The 17,797-nt window shown below is 43.3% G+C and overlaps 1 protein-coding gene across 1 annotated transcript in view; it reads left to right on the plus strand.

The window, feature by feature from the left end:
* The window catches only part of WDR17 (WD repeat domain 17), a 68,121-nt gene that overhangs the window by 32,355 nt on the left and 17,969 nt on the right, over nt 1-17,797 (plus strand). The window contains exons 15-21 of the mRNA XM_084856489.1: nt 386-516; nt 6,455-6,580; nt 7,762-7,917; nt 9,195-9,259; nt 11,121-11,253; nt 12,326-12,417; nt 16,337-16,436. Of these exons, the coding sequence (XP_084712615.1) occupies nt 386-516; nt 6,455-6,580; nt 7,762-7,917; nt 9,195-9,259; nt 11,121-11,253; nt 12,326-12,417; nt 16,337-16,436 (803 nt within the window). The remainder of the gene's footprint in view (nt 1-385; nt 517-6,454; nt 6,581-7,761; nt 7,918-9,194; nt 9,260-11,120; nt 11,254-12,325; nt 12,418-16,336; nt 16,437-17,797) is intronic.

The following is a 17,797-nucleotide window of genomic DNA, read 5'->3' on the forward strand; positions in this document are numbered from 1 at the left end:
CCACACTCAAATGCACATTCTTATATGTATTCGGCCTCTTATTTTTCCACTTTCCACTTGACTTGTGCAAGAGTTTGTATGTCCAACTGCCAGTTAGCATTTCCCCACAATGGAAAGTAAATCTGATAGAATCAGACATAAGAATTGTTCAGCATAATTGTCCACAACAGCGGAACGATATATGTGGTGAAAATCAAACCTGCTGAATTACTGTGAAATCCTTAGCTGCAGTCAAAAGGACTGACAAAACCCAGCAGGAACTTTGGTGTGTGCAGGTTCCTTCACGTGTGGGGCTCTGAAGTATAGCCATATACTATCCTCATTTTCTTCATATTCTATTAACTTTTTTCTTTTAAAAAGGTGTGTAAATATTTGTTTTTAATAGATCGTGCTGTTGAAGTAGGTGCTTCTCCTTTGCTATGTGGCAAAGTATCCAGGGATATTAAACAAGAAGTAGACAAACTGACCGGTAATTCTCGAGGGAGAAAACTGAGATGGCTTTCCGAATGTTTATCAGTAAGTATTAAGTGTAAAAAATGTGTGCATAAATTATATAACTATGTTCATTAGTAAACTCAATGGCTTGGATCCAGACTAACTTAGTTGAATCTACCCCAGTCTTTTAAAGCAGATACTTTTGTGCATCTAAGTACAATCCAGGAACTTCTGAACTAAACATAAAACGGCTATCTTGAGTGAAGGCTCTAAATGGCTATGTAATACTAAGTTATGTTGCAGTAATTTGAAAAAATACCAATTCTCATGTATATCATCTGTCTGTTCTCCCTGCAGTGCTTTTATATAGAGCATCATAACTATTATTTTATTTTTGTTTTGCATATAGAAACAAAATGAATAAGATGCGCAGAAGAGATAGGTATAAACCCTAAATAAGAAGAAAATACTATTTACATGGGGTGAACATCCTTTACCAATGTTAAACATTATTCTACCTTGACAAAGTATCAATTCTCACTTTGCATAGCAGGTTTGTTTGCTGTGTGTACATTAGAGCTGATCATTGTAATGGAGAGATGCATCTCTCCAGACACTTGGTGGACATGTAATAGGGAGACATGATTAGCTATGGCTTCCTGACCCATGTCTATTGTGTATTTTACAGACATGCATTTCTCGTTCATACCGTATTGCAGCAAACTATAGTGTACCTCCAGTAATCCCACATGCTGCAATTTTGCCTAAATTAAGGGTGCAATCCTATGCGTGTTTAGACAGAAAGAAGTCCTACAACTCCCACCGTGCCCCAGCCAGCCATGTTGGCTCAGGGATGCTGGGAGATGTAGGAATTCTTTCTGTCTAAACATGCATAGGATTGCATCCTAATTGTATTTCAGCTATAGATGTATTTAGACTAACATTGCAGTCATTGGCTCTTAAGTATCTCTTGTTTCTAAAAACAAGACTTAAGTGAGGCAGGGGGAAGGGACTCAGATGCAAGGAATTAGAAGTTAGGAGACACCTTTCCATACAATCGTAACTCTTGTCTCTTCCATGTGGCTATTATGACATTATATAGGCAGTGACCCTAACGATTAACTGGGAATAAGTCCCATTGGGTTCTGTGGGTTGCCAACTAAACATATGTAAGAATGTAGTCTTTTATACCATCTTAATAGATAATATGTAAGAATGTAGCCTGAATTACACAGTGGGTGGGGTTGCACATCACACTGAGCAGCCCTGCAAATAAGCCATGGTAGGTTGGTTGTTCACTGAACAACCCACAGTACATCCGACAGACAGTCAGGCTTGCTATAGCTTGTTCTCTCCCTCCTTCACCTCAGTCCTCTGGCCAGTTCCAGCACGTATCCCAGGCGCCTTTGCAACAGAACCCGTCTTGTCTCCTCATCCTGGCCCTCTTCCCATACAGATTGTCTCCCTTTTTAGTTCCCCGGCTTTTTTTTTAGTTTTCAGTGCCTCAAAAATGCACAAATGGGGGTTATATTTTTATTATTTTTGTCAGTCTTTTGTAAGTGCACAATTATGGCTGTCGGGTACATGGAGTCTTGCCCGGTCAATTTCCTTATATGTTTCAGCTGTCAAAGGGAGCGGCAAAATGGAGTAGGTAACATACAAGGAAACCAATTAGACGAGGCTGCATATAAGCTCATTTATGCACGGTTGCGAAAGACCGGCGGAGAAATAATAGTAAGAGAAAGGAGGGACCCAGTAGTTCAACTCAGAAGTACCCAAAATGGAGGAAAACAGCCAAGGGAATAAATGCACCAAAAGGGAGGGGACAATATCTCCCGCTTGGCGATGTGATCCTTTCATTTTTAAGTGTTGGATTGACAGTTCTCAGTGTCCTGCACCTTTTCAACACTTCTCTGAGTCTCCAGCTACTCCAGAAAGGGGAGATATTAACTCCCCTCCCTTTTTGGAACACTTACTGCTGTGGTTACTGTACGCAAATCTCCCTGGCAGTAAATGGAGGGAAAATTTGCACAGCTGCAGTAATGGAGTGGTTACTGTATGTGTCCAAATTTTCCTCCATTTACTTCCCAGCCCTTTAATTTGTGCAAATATTTCTGACAGTTTTAAAAGGGGGTGGCTGACAGGGACCCCTTAGGGGGTGGCTGACAGGGACGGAGCAAATGGAGCGCCCACACCACTAGTACTTACATACACCCCTATATTCTTTCCCATGCAGCCACCTTCTCAGGGTTGTTTTTTTAAAAAAAACCTGGCAGGGTGATCTGTGCACATCCACTGAAGCTTCCTTCAAATCCTTCCTCAAAACTTACCCTTTCTGTGGAGCACAATCCCCTGGTCTCCATATTTTGGAGGCTAGGCAGCAGGCGCTGGCAGAGCGCAAGGGCCATGCCATGCCAGGTGAGCGGAACAAGGGAGAGATGCGTAATATCTGTCCCCTGTTCTGGGCCTGTCCAGAGCCAAAGGATGGCTGGGGGCAGCATGACTCCATCTTCTGGCCTTCGTTTGCTGCTCTGCAATGCTAGGTCTGTTACGCAGAAAACATCCCTTATCCATGACATGATCCTGGATGAGGGTGCAGACCTGGCATGTATTACAGAGACCTGGCTGGCTGAGGCCGCTGCTCCAACTCTTGCGGCCGTGTGTCCAGCTGGATTTTCGTATGCACCCGAGGGCTGGGGATCAGGGAGGGGGAATGGCTGTTACCTACCAAGAGTCCTTGGTCTTCACCAGACCCCCTCTCCAGGAGACCAAGGTTGCTGAGTGCATGTACTGGAGGTTGGGCCCGAAGGGCAGTCTGGGGATTCTGCTCGTGTACCGTCCACCCCGCTGCACGACTGACTCCCTGGCCGAGGTGCTTGAGGTGGTCTCTGATGTGCGTGTACAGTCCCCTAACTTATTGGTGTTGTGGGACTTCAGTGTACATTCAGAGGCCATCCTCACAGAGGCACCTCGGGAATTCATGGAGACCATAGCTTCCTGGGACCTGCACCATATTCTAACTGGGCCCACCCATGTAGCTGGTCATGCGCTAGACCTTGTGTTTGTTTCTGGAGAAGCAGGGAGTGATCTGGAAGTCGGAGGTATATCCACCACCCCCTTGTCATGGTCAGATCACTATCTGGTGACGTTAAACTTCTCAGTTCCACAACCCCTCCACAGGGGTGAAGGACCCATTAAAATGGTCCGCCCAGGCGTCTTATGGATCCGAATGGATTCCTGAATGCGCTTGGGGATTCTCTGGAGTACCCCAATGGCACTCAGTCGAGACCCTGGTGGATGGCTGGAATGCCACAATCACTGGGGCATTAGATCAGGTGGCTCTGAAACACCCTCTCCCCCCGAACAGGGCTCGGACTGCACCATGGTTCAGTCCGCAGTTATGAACTCTGAAACAGGAGGTGAGACGGCTAGAGCGCCAGTGGCAGAAGTCTCGCTCCAAAGACGATCAGACACGGGCTAGAGCTGTATCTTCAGCCTATCACGTGGCGGTGAAGGCAGCAAAAAAGGAATATTATGCTGCCTCTATCGTGTCCACAGAGTGCTGTCCCAGGAGGCTGTTCCAAGTGATCCGGAGCCTGGTCGGTCCAGTTGCTCCAGAACCACTGGAGCATTCTAAGGCCTCCTGTGAGGCCTTGGCAAGGCATTTTGCAGATAAAATTGATCGGATTAGGAGTGTTATTCCATGTGCTGTGGATACAGTTAATGAGCAAGAGGCAGTCTGTGGCAAACCAGTTTTGTGGGATCAGTTCCAGTTTCTTCCTTCTGATGAAGCGGACAAGGTGCTTTCATCTGTAAGGCCGACCACCTGCTTACTTGATCCTTGCCCATTGTGGCTCATTATGAGCTGTAGGGAGAGGCTGGGTGAGGGGATCAGGGTGGTGGTGAACGCCTCCCTTGAGGAGGGAGTGATGCCATCAGCCCTCAAGGAGGCAGTGATAAGACCGCTTTTAAAAAAGCCCTCCTTGGATCCCCAAGTTCTGAACAACTTTTGCCCAGTGTTGAATCTCCCATTTTTGGGCAAGATCATTGAGCGGATGGTGGCAATGCAGTTGAAGGCACACTTGGAAGAAGCCAATTATCTAGATCCATTTCAGTCAGGCTTCAGGCCTGGGCATGGGACAGAAACGGCCTTGGTCACCTTGGTGGATGATATGAGGAGGGCACTGGATAGGGGCGAATGCTCCTTCTTGTTCTCCTCGACCTCCCAGCGGCTTTTGATACCATTGACCACGGTATCCTTCTGGACCACCTGGAGGGGTTGGGCATTGGGGATACCGTATTACGGTGGTTCCGTTCCTTCCTCTCCGGCAAGTACCAGATGGTAGCAATGGGAGAGGAAGTTTTGGACCCGTGGCCGCTCACTTGTGCGGTGCACAGGGTTCCATCCTCTCCCCGATGCTATTTAACATCTCTGTGAAGCCACTGGGGGCTATCATCAGGAGGTTTGGGGTGTGGTGTCATCAATATGCAGATGACACGCAGCTCCACCTCTCATTCAAATCTTCACCAAGGTTGGCCATAGAATCCCTGTCCAAATGTCTGGTGACGGTGAGTGGCTGGATGGGGAGGAATAAGCTGAAGCTGAACCCTGACAAGACCGAGGTACTTTTGGTGGGAGACAAGAGGAGGCTGGGGGATGTTGACCTGGTGTTGAATGGGGTACGGCTACCCTTGTAAGACCAGGTCCGCAGCCTGGGGGTCATTTTGGGTTCCCAGCTGTCCATTGAAGGCTCAGGTGTCAGCTGTGAGCCGGACAGTGCTGTACCAACTCCATCTGATATGGCACCTGCGCCTCTACCTTCCCGACCATCTGCTCCCATCAGTAGTACATACCCTGGCCTCCTCTTGTTTAGACTAATGTAATGCACTGTACGTAGGGTTTCCATTGAAGACGGTTCGGAAGCTGCAGCTGGTACAGAACACAGCAGCTCGCCTGATTAAAGGCAGCCGCCAGCGAGATCACATCACTCCAGTGTTTTCCGGGCCAAATTCAAGGTGTTGGTTTTGACCTTTAAAACCCTATACGGTTCCGGCCCAGCCTATCTCAAGGAGCGCCTCCAGCAACACCAGATAGGCTGCTCAACAAGATCAGCCTCGGCTGGCCTTCTCTCTGTCCTATCAGCCAGGACAGCTAGGCTGGTGCGGACAAGGGAGAGGGCCTTCTCTGTGGTGGCCCCAACTCTGTGAAACTCCCTCCATAGGGAACTCCGCCATGCCCCCTCTTTAATGAGCTTCTGTCACACATTAAAAATGTGGTTGTTCAGGCAGGCATTTGGGGTGGGTTAGGGTAATTTTAGAAATATTATGTTTTTAATGTAGAATTTTATTGTTTTAAACTGTTTTTATTGTTGTACATTGCCCAGAGTGGCTGGGTGACCAGCCAGATGGGCGATTAATAAATTTAATAAATAAATAAATAAAAAATTACTGCTAGCCAGATCTAAGTATGTAATAAACACCTATTCTTCCCCTATTTATCCCTGCCTCCATTTCGTTCCCCTTCCACTGTTGTCTTTCCTGTGTCAAAGTCTAGGATTGTGTCCAACCCTAACCATCTGCCAGCAGAATGGAAGCTGCTGATGGAACAGTTCCTCCTCCTTCCTGAAGCCTCCCACATGCCCCCCAAATCTGCGACTGAGAGTTAGGGGACTCTCTGTAAGGCACATGGGGACTATAGGGGGGAGGAGAGGAAGGGGAAGTCCACCATGCGAGTGGACGTCTGCTCGCATGACATTCAATTTAAGCCTTAGATTATAACTTATCTATACACACTGATGGTGTAGAATAGGTAAATAACCATACAACCATACATATATAACTAGGGGGATACCAGAACAGGCAGGAGTTCTTTTTAGTCTGAATTAAATATTGGCTTATTTACTTTCGAACTGACCTGTTCTTACTTTTCCAGAGATTTACAAACATACTCATTTTTGTTGCAGATTTAATTCTAATGTAGCTTAAATAACATTGTATTCCTTTTTTTTAATTATTCCAGCCCCCAGGAGGCAGTAAAAACTTATGGGATCTAGTTGCTGTAATAAAAGGCCAAGATGATAGCTTGCTTCCACAGAATTATTGCAAAGGAATTATGCACATGAAGCATCTGGTTAGATTTAGAATGGTAAGCCAAGTATGCAGGTTGATTATCTTCTTTCTCATTTACAAAAGAACTGAGATACTATTGCTTTACCTGGCAAAATGCCTGTTATGAAAAAGATCTGTATCTTGGTAAGAAAACATCCATTTGTTACACTATTCTTGAGTGCAAGTGCTGCCTGTTTGTTGGCTGATGCACGTACTTATACCTCTTCTTGCACTTTTGTTTCCTTGAGCCAGTGAATTATTTTAGGCCAATGGATGTAGATTTGACTACTTGTTTAGTCTATTTTTGGTGTAGTCTGTATTTCTCCTCACAAGAACACATACAGCAGTTTTGAATGGTATATGAAACCTCAACTACACCAGATGTGTAAATGGGAACTGTAATTTTAGAATATAACAATTCTGTGCTCAAGTACCGTGTCCATTCTACTCATCTGGTTGTATAGGAATAGGAAAGCAAAGTTTATTTTCCAATAGGAATTTTGAGAAGGAATTTTCGCCCTGGTAAATATTTTTACATAAAAACTGCTGAGTTGGTGAAACTAATGCACATTAAGTATAATAAACTATCTTACAATACCAGATATATCAAGAAACACTTTTTGTTAGAATATTATATACTACCAAATGACCGAAAATATATTTTGTTGCATTTAATACCGGATGAACTTCTTGAACATTTTAGTATATCAGTAAGGGTACCTCCCATGGGCAGATTCCATTGAAACAAATGGGAGAAAAATTACTTCGTTAATTTCAACAGGGCTTGCACAAGATGGGATCCTAGTTGGTTTTGCACTAAAACTCCAGGAAAGTAACATGAAAGGAAGACACGGGATGATTTCCTGCAAGTCAGAAATATGTTAGTTAAATAGTGTAATACATGTTGTCTTCAAAACACAAGCACTACCTTTTTCACACAGTTCCCCTGTCTAGCAAGGGCAATCCACCAGCAGGAAAATCTTCTGCATCAAGAATGCAAAAGGCCGCTGTGTGCCATGGGTGGAGGCAAACTTGCACCTTACATAGGGAAACAGGAATCACACTTTTACTAGGCACTCTCTCCTCCCTTTTCTGCATTACTGATTATCATAGCTATATTATTTGTTTTAGTGCAGCAGTTCTCTAGTTCTTTGGCATTTTGTCAAAGTTTGCCACATTTTGTAGGGAAACAGCTTATTGTGATTTTTCTTCTTTCAGTCTAAAGCCCAAGAACTTACAACTGTGAAGATGTCTAAATTTGGAGGTGGCATTGGTACACCTAGCAAGGAAGAAAGGATAAAAGAAGCAGCAGAGATACATCTAAGACTAGGGCAAATCCAGAGATACTGTGAACTTATGGTGGAACTTGGAGAGGTAAAATCTAGATTATTGTATGATATTGAGAGAGGAAAGGTGGCATTCTTCCTTCTTTTAAGTTTGAGACCACATGTGAGTTTTCCTCAGGGGTATTTATATTCTGCCAAGTCACTAACCTATATGAAAAAATTGAAAGGGCCTACACACTAGGTATGCATGACAAAGGTACGTGTAGCTTTGCTTTAAAGTAATGGTGGCTTTTTGTTCTGTGTTGATAACATTGCTCTAGTTATTATGAGGAGGGAAAGAAAAGAACCATAAAAAATGAGTACATTGTAAGAACATCTGTTATTTTCTTCTTCTTGTACTTCAGAATAACTATAGCAATGTTATTAATACAGAACAATAGTTAACCTTTCTTTAAAGCAGGAGTGGGCAACTTGTGGCCCTCGAGATGTTTTAGCTACAACTCCCGTCATGCCTCACGCTGGCTATGCTGGCGAGGACTGATGGGAGTTATAGGCCAAAACATCTGGAGGGCCACAAGTTGCCCACCTCTTCTTTAAAACCGAAGTAATGGGGGGTTTAAACAACTAACCCTGATTGCATACAGACACAGACCTTTTGGACTTTACTGACTCTTTACAAACTGACAAGTGCACACGAGCACACCCTCCCCACCACTGAGTATATTTTAAAGTATAATAGTAGCTTGCATTAAATAAAGTATATTATATTTCATACGAACTCAGTATACTTTTCATGTCTTTTAGGGCAGAACTACACTTCACAGGGCAAATCCATGAATCCCAACCCTTTGGGGGAGGAAGCTGGGGGAAGGGTTGCAAACAAGAATTGGTGGGTGCTTAAAAGGGTGCTTAATAAGTACCCCTCAAAAACTGTCGGTTCTCTCCTGCAAATTTCCTCCCTTCCCACTCCTGCATTACTGCTAACTAGAAAACCTATTTAGGTTTGTCAACCATGATTGACAAAGTATTGTATACTTTCACCCTTAGAATATCTGGAAAATAATTCTTTTAAAACAGATTTATTTTAAGCAAAGTATACACAGAATACACGCAAAGTATACACAGAATTTATCTGTAATTCAATTTTGAAGAGTGACCATTAACATATTGGCTTCTTTACTGACCTCATTTTTTAGATATTGTACATTTTTAAATAGGAATGGAAATGGCTAATTAACTTATTAGCTGTTTTCTTATAAATAGAAGAGATCTTTAAAAATGGGGATTATTTTCAAAAATCATTGAATGGCTTATGTTTCTTGAATTGAGATATAAATAATAGGTGTACCAAATTCTTTCTTCTAGTGGGACAAAGCACTGTCTGTTGCACCAGGTGTATCTATGAAATACTGGAAGAAGTTGATGCAAAGGTAAGATGAGGGGGAAAATTACTGCAGTAATTGGGCTGCCTGATATTTGTACGATTGCATTTTCCCCTCGATATGATGGGTGTACATAAAAAGTCTTTGTCGGTTTCATGGATAGAAAGCTAGGCAATTTGAAACTAGGCACTTTCATATACAGTACACTTTTAATTTAAGCCACCTTAACATAATGAAACATAATCTTAGGACTAGTATATACAAATAGGTTCCTAGTTCTCTTAACCATGGTTAAGAATTCAAGAGTAACCATAACATCACATGCTGCTTCCACTGCTCCCCGTCCATCTCTGTAAATTTCTGTTTTTTCCTTCTGTCAACCTTAACCACAGTTAAGTGGTTACCAGCATTTTTCAACTTGATTGTAAATGATTGTGAGTTAGGGATGAGCAAGAGGTGACCAAGTTTGAAAATGACACCAAATTATTCAGGGTGCTAAAAACAACAAATTGCGAGGAACTCCAAAAGGATCTCTTCAAACTGGGTGAACGAGTAACAAAACGGCAAATGCAGTTCAGTGTAAGTGTAAAGTGATGCACACTGGGACAGAACGTCCTAACTCTCACACATACACTGATGGGATCTCAGCAGGCGATGACAGAGTTGTGGTAGATAGGTAATGAACACACTGAACCAGTCTGTGGCAGCTGTGAAAAAAGGCAAATTACATGCTAGGGATCATTAGGAAAGGGACTGAAAATAAAACTGCCAGTATCGTAATGCCTTTATTATATAAAGTTTATACACGCTTGGAATACTGTGTATATTGTTGAGCTGGAAAAGGTGCAGAAAAAGGTAACCAAAATTATCAGCAGGCTGGAACAACTCCCCTATTAGGAAAAGTTACGTTTGGGGCTATTTAGTTGATTAAAAAGGGGAGTAAGTGGAGACATGATAGAGGTATATAAAAGTACGTGTTGTATGGGAAAAAGGGATAGAGAGACATTTTCTCTCTCTCTCATAATACTAGTACCTGAAATCATCTAATGGAGCTGAATGGTGCAAAATTCAGCAAAAATAAAAGGAAGTACTCCTTCACAGATTGCACAGTTAAACTACAGAATTATCTTCCTCAAGATTGTGACCAGGTTTGGACAACACGCTGTGGTTCATTGTGAGTTGTTTAACTCACGTTGAGCTGTGGCACCCGCAGGCCCCAAATTGCATATGCCATGTGAACCTGGTGAGAGTTAAACCCTTGCGTAACCTACACACACTGTGTTTATACACACCACAGCTTCACTGTAGGTTCAATAACCCAGAGTGGGCTGTCATGTCGTGCAAATGGCCCTATTGCAATGGCCATCAACTTAGATGACTTTAAAAGGGGATTATTATACATATTCATGAGGATAAGGCGATCAGTGGCTATATGTTACCTCCAGGATCAAAGGCGCCATGTTTCTGAATACCAGTTGCTGGGAGCAACAGCAAGATGTTGCTATTGCATTTATGTTATGGAGTCCTGTTTGTGGACTTCCCATAGGTATCTGGTTGGCCACTATGGGAACAGGGTGCTGGACTAAATAGGACTATGGGCTGAACCAGGGCATGCTGTCCTTGTTTTCAAACTCTAGTTAAGAAGGAACTTGTGTCTGATAACCAGATGTGATACTTATATAATGGGTTATTTGAAACTGCCCTTTTAAATGCTTGTGATGGCATATTTCAATTAAAATTTTATGCTTTTCGAAGTCATGGCTTTGGGAAGAATTACATGCATCTCAAAAGGCAAGTCTGTGATAGTGAGCTTTATAGATCTTAATGCCTCATGGATGCTCTGTGACTGGATCTGATACTAAACAACTACAATGAAACTAAATAGCTGAGATTTTTTAATTTTGATTAGGAGAGCTGACCAGTTAATTCAGGAAGAAAATGATGATGTTATTCCATACTGCATAGCTACGGGTGATGTGAAGAAGCTTGTCACATTTTTTACTTCAAGAGGTCAGCTTAAAGAAGCTCTGCTAGTTGCACAGGTACCACTGTATGTGCTTCTCATATGCTAGTAAATACGTATTTTAGGATGAGGTAAAACCGGTTAATCTATATTATTAAGTTTGAAGTATATAGTTTCAAATGTCACCATCAGTTGTCTACTGCTTTTCCTGTAAAAACAAACGAAAACAAACCCCCAGTATTTAAGAATAACATTATAAAATGTTGCTCACATATTCATACACTTTGTATCTAAATCAACAATGGTAGACAGACTGATTAGATACAATCTATTTGTATCAGAAAGAAAATTATTGATAGGAAGGAATAGCCAAATTCTAGATTATTGATAGGAGGAAATAGCCATCCTGATCCATTTTATTTATTTGATTTATACCCCACCTTTCTACCAAGGAAATGGTGCTCAAGGTGGAGTATAAATCTACGTCATGATCTATAACCTACCTGTTGATGAAACAAATAAGAAAGCTGGTGTTTATGATGCCAGCAATCCTGGGTTTCAAAATTCTAATTTTAATGATGGACATTGTTACCTTACACTGCCCTCAGAAGTTGTCCTTGTGAATTGGTACTCTTGTAGATATTTTGTGTAAGAGTGGCAAGAGGATTAGCACTGATAAATCTGGGGCAAAGTTTCAAGGGTGTCAAATTCACAAATCCAGTTCTTACCAGAGAACCTGCATTAGCTACCAAGCAAAGCTTGTTTTTTTTGTTAACAATAGCATTCTGTTGTGGACAATAAAGCAGTGGAACTAATTCATGATTGGATCTCTCCATGGACAGAAACTTGTGAATTCTAGTAAAAGTGGATTTTGCTCTTTGTGTTATTCCAAGCTCACTGACAGACATGATAGCTTTCTGCCCTTTACTTGTAATTGAGATTCTACTATCAATTTGAAGTCTAGACTAAAGACTATGGTTTTAACATAAAGCAGAGGGCCTGTTTTCTACTACTATAATATGGCTGCTTTATATTTTGGTCTTAACTTACTTATTAGCTTATTGTTTCCTCCCCACCCCACTGCCCAATTATATTGTTAAGAGAAGAATGATTTTTGTTGCTTTTGGTTGACATTATTTTCCTGTTTCTAGGCAGCATGTGAAGGAAATATGCAAACATTCCAGTGTTCAGGATCAAATGGGTCAACAAATCTTGAAGGAAACAGCATGGAAGATTATAATGAGTGAGTCATGCAGAAAAGTTATTTTTCATATGCTGGGTTTTTTGTCTCTCCTGACAGATTGAAAAATTAGTGTGCTAGCATTTGTGGTATTTTGAAATGAGATTTGACACTTTGTGCTGAAGTTTGAAAGCTACTGTTCTGCATTTCCTCATAGTACAGAAGTCTGTATTGCTAGGTTATCTACACTGTTTGCATAATAGAACATGCAGATTTTTTGTCATAAAAGGTATCTACTTTCAGACGTTCCAAGTTAATGAAACTTTGGGAGTTACATGGGTGGGTGCTGAACCTTCAACCACCCAAGCCTCTTTTGGGGCCTGGCTTATTTAGGAGAACAGACCTAACTAATACTTATATTTCCTGTGTCAATTTATGCTAACTGGGTTCGCACGATAACCTGTTGTGAATTGTCATTTGAAACAAGCCACGGTGGGTTGCTGTGTCATCTGAACCTGGACTGCTTTCGGCAGGGTGGCTTAATTTTTACGAACAAGCCACCCTGACAACCCATGGCTTGTTCTTGTGGTTATTTTACCCACGATGGGTTGTCATCTCATCCAAATGCAGGGAGCAATTTTATCATGGGTTGCAGTGATTGGCTACAGAGCCTTTCAGCAAGAACAGCAGAAAACACTGCCACTCCTCTCCTCGTGAGCAATCTCAGTTCCGGAAATCTGCCTAGCAACAGATTGCACTGTGCTGACTGCACCCTCCTTCCCTCCTCAGCAGTCTCCTCCCTCACCTCCAGCGCTCTGTCGCTGGTGCACTTGTTGGCAAAGTAGTTGCTTCTTGCTCATGTTCACCAGCTGTGTGTAACCTGCAGAGCAACCTTGAACTAGCTTGTTATCCTGGCAGCTTCAGCTATGTCTTCAAGTCACCATCCCTCCCACCTCACAGCAAGGTTTCCCAGATAACTTTTCCCCGGGTGCAATCCTCACTTTCGCATCCTTTTGACACTTCATGCGGTGCAATCCTTTTACATGTTGCCGTATGTAAAATTTTATCTCATTTGTGCAATGGATAGATACCGATATTAACACCACACTCTTTGGGGTGAAATGTTCCCACCAATGCCTCTCCAGCTCTAATGTATCCTGCCCCGTAACGGCCTTGACAGGGCAGGAGGTGGGGACTATTATTCCACCAACAAACAGTTGTGGCTTTAGCAGTTGCAAGGTTTGCTTTCTAGAGCCATTTGATCCCCATGTGGCATCACGGATCCTGCAGAGTAGGCAGACGGCAAGTTCTCACCATCCCTCTGCGCAACCATCACAGGAGCTGGCTCGCTCTTCATCTGGGGCTGCATCTGAGTCAGGGGGGAGAAGCATCGTGTAAGATTTAGGGGGTATTTCTGGAGTGAGGCTGAACTGGACACATTCATAGATCTTTGGATAAGCCCAGAGGCCCAGATGTTCCCTCACAGCACCAGGCATGATAATCTGTCCCCCTGGTTTTCTGTGCATCTGTCACTACAGGGTTACTCTTGCACACGCACACAGTGGAATGAGAAGTTGCATTGCCTGAATGAAGGTCTGCTCACTGCTGCCCGTACTCTGCGCAAGCTGGAGCACACTGTTTTCAGGGCAAGGATTGCAATCCCCCTCTGCCTGCCCCTGCCACCTAACTTGCTGGCCTCCCCCTCCCGCTCATCACCCCTGCTCCTAAGCAGCTGATACAGTAGCTCAAGTACTACTGCCAATTTCCAACACCTCTTCCTCTGCCCTCTCTCCCTCCTCTGCTCCTCCTTGCTCCTCCATTCTCCACAGAGGAATCCAGCGCATCCTGCTGTGCACCAAAGCCATCTGGACATGGATGCTTGGGATGATGCCAGATTTCAAGGCAGTTTCCGCATGTCATGGGCCACTTTTGAAACCACAGCATCAGAAATTGGGCCTGTAATCTAACGTTCAGATGACGTAATGTAGAAATCCATATCCGTTTTTTTTTAAAGTTGGGGCTGACCCTATACAAACTTGCTTTTAACCTTGGCTACCTGCTACTCAGCACTAGCTTCGGAGTAGGGAAGTCTGCTGTGCGCAAAATCTTCAAGGGCACAGTGCACGTTCTGAACGAGCTGTACCTCGCAGATCTCATAAAGGTGGGGGACAAGAGAAAGAACATGTGGGGTTTCCATGATTTAGGGTTCCCTCGGGCCACGGGAGCACTGGATTCCTCGCACTTGCGCATCTTAGCCTTGCCAGGGAGGGGTAAGAGTTCTGTAACTGTAAGTGCTTTTACAGCATGGTCCTGCAAATGGTTATGGATTCAAAAGGGAGATTTATGGATGTCTATGCCAGGGTATCGAGGAGAAGCCATGCCACGGCTATCTTTTGGAATTCGCCTTTGGCAGACAAGCTACCAACGAGAAGATTCATCACCAACCCCCTCCCCTCCTGCCCAACAGTAAACAGTCTGCCTGTGTGGCCCCTCATTCTCAGTGACAAGGCCTTTGCACTTCAACCATGGTTTATGGTGCCATACCGAGTTCCAAGGATAGCAAAACAGAAGAACTTCACCTACTGCCACAGCCATGCTTGACTCCCCATGGAGTGTTTGTTCGGCCGCTTAAAGGTGCAGTGGTACTCCCTTTACATACTTCTGGATATGGAGGAAGACCAAATGCGATTGTCACCTGCTGCATCCTGCACATCAACTGCAAGTCAAGGGGAGATGCGTTTCTGGACAACCTCAACCTCCCAGGACCAGGGACTGAACATTCATTCATTCGTCTATTATATTTCTGTATTGCCCCACAGCTGAAGCTCCCAGAACAAAGCAACAGCATGGGCAGGAGAAGGAAGCAGTGCTCTAATAAAAAACACAGAAGGGCATGAAAAGATTTTACATTCATTTACTTGAAATTTAGAAGGCTATATCCCCTGAAAGCATTGTGTTCCTGGCCAGCGTGTCTCTCAGGGCCCTCCTTCGCTATGTGCTGGCTTCCTCCCTTGGGGGAGGACAGTGTGCAGCAAAGACGGAGCCAGTGGCTGGAGGAATGCTCCAGCAACCAGCTTAGGTGGAAATACTTCACCCATAGGGTGTCTTCCTCAATGGGGGAGGTGCTGCGCAGGTGAGCCCCCCCCCCCATTCCCTGCTGTTATATCCAATCTGTGAAAACAGTGGGAGATAAGTGGCTGGGGGATAACAGTGGGAATTGTGAGTGGGCCAAGCCCCGCCACCTGAAGAAATCTGTGAGGGCTCCACGGGCTGGATTAGGAACCTCTGTGAGCTAAACTAGGCCCACAGGCTGGAGGTTTCCCTCCCATGCTGTAGTGAAAATTGAATAAGCTGACAACATGGGGGATTATTCCTTGGGTGCTTAAAATAAGCATCCAAATTTCAGAGTCCAATTAGGAAAATATTACTAAATATAAAAGGAAAGGGACCAGATAACAAAGCAAGCAATATAAAAGAAAATAAACAATTTAACTTCTATATAGCCTTTATGGAATAACTATAAAGCTATGTTCCCAACAGTACATACTAGTAGCATTGGTTCTCATGGATGTCCAGTTGAAGACAAAAACAGTAAAACCATGCCGCCTTTATTTTATATGGTTGTGTGAGTGGACGACTGACCGGTTGAGGCAATCCTCCAATCAATATTTGGCAAAGGGTGTTTAGTGTGAACTTTACATAGGCAGACAATGGCGCATTTAATGCTTCCTGTCACAGGAAGGAGAGGTGAGAATTGGGTAGATATTTCTCCTGTATCACTCTTAGACTGTTTTGTCAAGAGAAAGATTCATCCTGTGGATTTGGCAAAAAGATTAGGAGAAACATGCCAGGACTGTCATGGGGAAATGGAGTAGCCAGTTCCTGGTGTGTCTAGGGATTCTTAAAGGGGACAAGTCCATTATGTCTTAGGCTATTCTCAGCATTCTAGTTTCAATTATTTAATCAAAATGATTTTTTATAGACTTCTACATCAAGTCACTAAAGAACTGGCGGAGTGGTATTTCCAGGATGGCTGTGCAGTGATGGCTGCTTGTTGTCATTTAGCTGTTGAGAATATTGAGGTAAAAGATTTTCTATTCACTCTATACAGAAGTAGAAACAGTGGTCAATTGCTCTTATTTTGAACATTTGTACCCATTTATTAAATAAAAGGCAAAGTTACGTATAAATGAATATGGTTTTTACATCACTGGGATATCCAAGATGTTGACACAATGGCAGGTGTAAAATAAAGACACACATGAAAGATGCATTGTCAGCTGACAGCTGAAAATAACTGAAGGAATTTTAAATCCATTGTATTTTGTTAGATTATATTACCATACCACTACTAGAGATATTTTCACTGCTGATAGTCAGTATATATTCAGTGCAATATAATCTAGGTGTTGCTACGCTATGAACCCACAATGCTGTGTACTTTATCTGGCATTGCTGTGTTACCATTGACTTCTAGTGTATATTTTTTTTCACCCTGCTTGCCTTGAAGAATTGTAGTAAAGTGTAGCTGGTGAAAGAAGAAAAAACGCATGTAATCTGTCGCAGGAACTATGCATTACAGAGAATGCATCACTGCCATTGAAAGCCTTGTCCTTCTCCCTCTCTCCCCTATAATATGTAAAGCTACAAAGCAGTGACAGTTTTTCCTGCCCCTGCAAGCAGCAGCCAATGAAGTTGTAGGAACAGCAGAACTTAAAGCCCAGTTACAGAGTTCCACTGTTATAGAAAAGTTCCTTTTTGATTACGTTTTCATACATCAGCTATTTAAAAATCAAAAATGCCCCCAAGATGCCTCAAATGCATGCTAACCATTTCAGGAAGAGATAGTGTTTCAGTTGCATTGTCCCTGAAACTTCCTTCCTCACAAATAAAGTGCCCAGTTAAGTCTTGATAGTTAAGAAACATTGACTTCGTTTGCACAATCACCTTAGCCCACTGTGGCTTATTAGCATCCGTGAGAGCCACAGTGGGTTGCAGCATCCGTGACAGCCAGGTTGCCAGTTCAAGCACCTGCCACTGCAGCTTCTGGTGTTGTCCAAACCTGGCAAGCGTGGCTTGTTTCAGTGATTAACAAACTACCCCATAACCCTACAACAGACCATGGGTTCTGGCTGGTTTGTTAACCACCCCAACAAACCACCCTCAGCGGGTTCGGACAACACAAGAAGCTGCGCCTGGCGAGGGCAATTATGCAAATAAGCCAGCATGTGACCAGCACATGCAGGGTGGTTGACAAGCCACCATGGCTTGTTAACCACCTTATGATCATGCGAACCAGGCCAATATCTGTTGATAGGTGGTAATCCCTTCACTGCCACATTTGCCTTTAGTGATGAACAAGCTGACCTGCCAAGGCCAGCTTCCACTTCCCAGTTGCCTAGTATTATATGTTATATGAGAGATGAAGATGCAGGAAGTTTAC

This window comes from Heloderma suspectum, chromosome 5, assembly GCF_057233095.1.
Source record: "Heloderma suspectum isolate Gila_16-S chromosome 5, 16-S_ref, whole genome shotgun sequence".
Taxonomy (NCBI): Eukaryota; Metazoa; Chordata; class Lepidosauria; order Squamata; family Helodermatidae; genus Heloderma; species Heloderma suspectum.